Consider the following 2,531-nt stretch of genomic DNA (forward strand, 5'->3'; position numbering starts at 1 on the left):
TTTCAAAAAGAACATAGGAAATGTCAGAAATATTGCTCATGTACATAATAAACACACATATATACATAACTGTCAATCTAAAAGAACACATACAAAATGCTTAATAGCTCTAGGGCATTTCCATTTCCTTAAATTTTTCAATATTTTTTTCCAGTATTTAACACTGTCCACTCTAAATCCAAAATTGTGAGGTGTTGAGTGTTTCCTTAGATGTTTGTGTGTTTGTCCATTAAATCAACCAAAAATAATGCTTAAAATACAACTGAATGTTCATCAAAAAAAACCATTGTGCCCTGAAAATGAAGGATATCAGTATTTTACTGATCAGGGCCAGGATTTATTAGTACTGCCTTAAAAGATTTACATAAATGAACTGATTTGATCTTTACAGTAACTACGTGTGTGTGCATGTGTGTTTAGCTGCTCAGTCGTAGCCCACCAGGCTTCTCTATTCATGGAATTTTCTAGGCAAGAACACTGGAGTGGGTTGCCATTTTCCTCTTCAGGTGATACTCCTGACCCAGGGATGGAAAGCTTGTCTCCTGCATTGCCAATTGTTTACCACTGAGCCACCTGGGAAGCCCCTTATAGTAACTATATGGACCTGGACTTTTTTTTTTTAATTTTTATTTTTACTTTATTTTACTTTACAATACTGTATTGGTTTTGCCATACATTGACATGAATCCACCACGGGTGTACATGCATTCCCAAACATGAACCCCCCTCCCACCTTCCTCCCCTTAACATCTCTCTGGGTCATCACCATGCACCAGCCCCAAGCATGCTGGGGGAATGGGGGAATGGAATTGTTATTTATCTAATGCAGCTTAAAAAATTGAGGCTTACATTTTCAGTGATTTTTTTTTAAAAGTGTTGCATAAGTTATAGAACAGCAGGCCTAGAATTTAATTTCTGGAACGTTTGGTTCCAAAGCAAGTGCTCATAATCACTCTGCTATAATGCTTCTCTATAAAGTAAACAAAATTATTTCTGAGATCAGTATCATCGTCCCCAAAACTGAACTCTGTTTCATCATAAAATTCAGTGAAGTTGGATTATGCATTGGAATATGTGACATAGTTTAAAAGCTGACAAGTATACTTGTTCATTTATGAAATCAATTGCCCTTAAAAATGTATGTATTTAGACCACAGTTTGACATGCTTCATTGGTTTCCAATTATAATATAGTTTTATAAAGGCATATTCTTAGAAATATGAGATATTATATTTAGTCAGGCAACACTGGTTCAACAGAATAAATAGATAAAAACTTCTATTTGCTTCTGGAGAGACAGCAAGGAAATACACTGCAGGAATGAAAAAAAAATTAGCTTTGAAATTTAACATCACTTTTATTTTAGTTGTTTGGAGTCCTTTCTTTTCTGCACGACTTTACTGAGAGCACTTTTCACTTCCTTGTTTCTAAGACTGTATATGAGTGGATTCAGCATGGGGATGACAATAGTATAAAAAACAGAAGCCACTTGATCCTTTCCCAAAGAGTAGGACTTACTTGGTTTTAAGTAAGTGAAAATCATAGTGCCATAGAAGATGGTGACTGCCAGGAGATGGGAGGCACAGGTAGAGAAGGCTTTCTGCTTCCCTGAAGTGGAAGTGATTTTCAGAATAGTAGACAGGATGGACGAATAAGACACAGATGTTGTGATAAGAGACACCAGTAGGGTGGAACCGGCAGAAATGAATATGATGATTTCAATGCCACGTGTGTCAGTGCAGGACAGGGAAAAAATTGCCCTTCCATCACAGTAAAAGTGATAAATTTCATTTGAGTTGCAGAAATGCAATCTACTCATGCACGGAACACTGACAGAGGTATCAATAAAGCCAATCAAATAGGATCCAAAGACGAGAGAGCAGCAGCGCCTGGTGGACATAACAACGGGGTAACGCAGAGGGCTGCAGATGGCTGCATAGCGATCGTAGGCCGTGGAGGAGAGAAGAACACACTCAGTGGCACCCAAGAAGACAAAGAAATACAGCTGCGTGAAGCAGTTCAGGTAAGAAACATACTTGCTGGAAGTCAGTAAGTTGGCTAAGGTTTTAGGGGTGATGACACTTGAGTAACTGAGGTCAAGAAATGACAAGTGACTGAGGAAAAAATACATGGGGCTCTGAAGCTGGGGGTCCAGGCAGATTATCAGGATCATCCCCACATTCCCCAGCACAGTCATCAGGTATATCAGGAGGAAGAGGGTGAAGAGGACCAGCCGGATCTCTTCAGAGTCTGTCAGTCCCATGAGGATGAAGTCAGACACCTGTGTGATATTCCTTCTGCCCATAGTGTTCAAATGCTCCAAAATGTTGAGAAATCAGCATTGATACATATCAAGAATTACTTCAAAAAACTGTGTTTCCAGAAACATCATGATATATTTAGTTTAGTTTAAAGTTTCTAGAAAGTGATAATAATGAGGGATGTAGGGAGTAAGAAGAAAAAAATCTTAGTTGATGGACAAATGTAGAAAGAGAGGTAAGTAAATATTTCGATATAATATAGTAAAAGCT

At 38.1% G+C, this 2,531-nt stretch overlaps 1 protein-coding gene across 1 annotated transcript; it reads right to left on the reverse strand.

Annotated features, from left to right (window-relative positions):
- Positions 1–1,357: 1,357 nt before the first annotated feature.
- LOC101116861 (olfactory receptor 8H1-like) lies at positions 1,358–2,305 on the reverse strand. Its single transcript, XM_004016796.5, has one exon. It carries the CDS (start codon positions 2,303–2,305, stop codon positions 1,358–1,360), a length of 948 nt encoding a protein of 315 aa, XP_004016845.3.
- Positions 2,306–2,531: the final 226 nt, after the last annotated feature.

Source organism: Ovis aries, chromosome 15 (genome assembly GCF_016772045.2).
Source record: "Ovis aries strain OAR_USU_Benz2616 breed Rambouillet chromosome 15, ARS-UI_Ramb_v3.0, whole genome shotgun sequence".
NCBI lineage: Eukaryota > Metazoa > Chordata > Mammalia > Artiodactyla > Bovidae > Ovis > Ovis aries.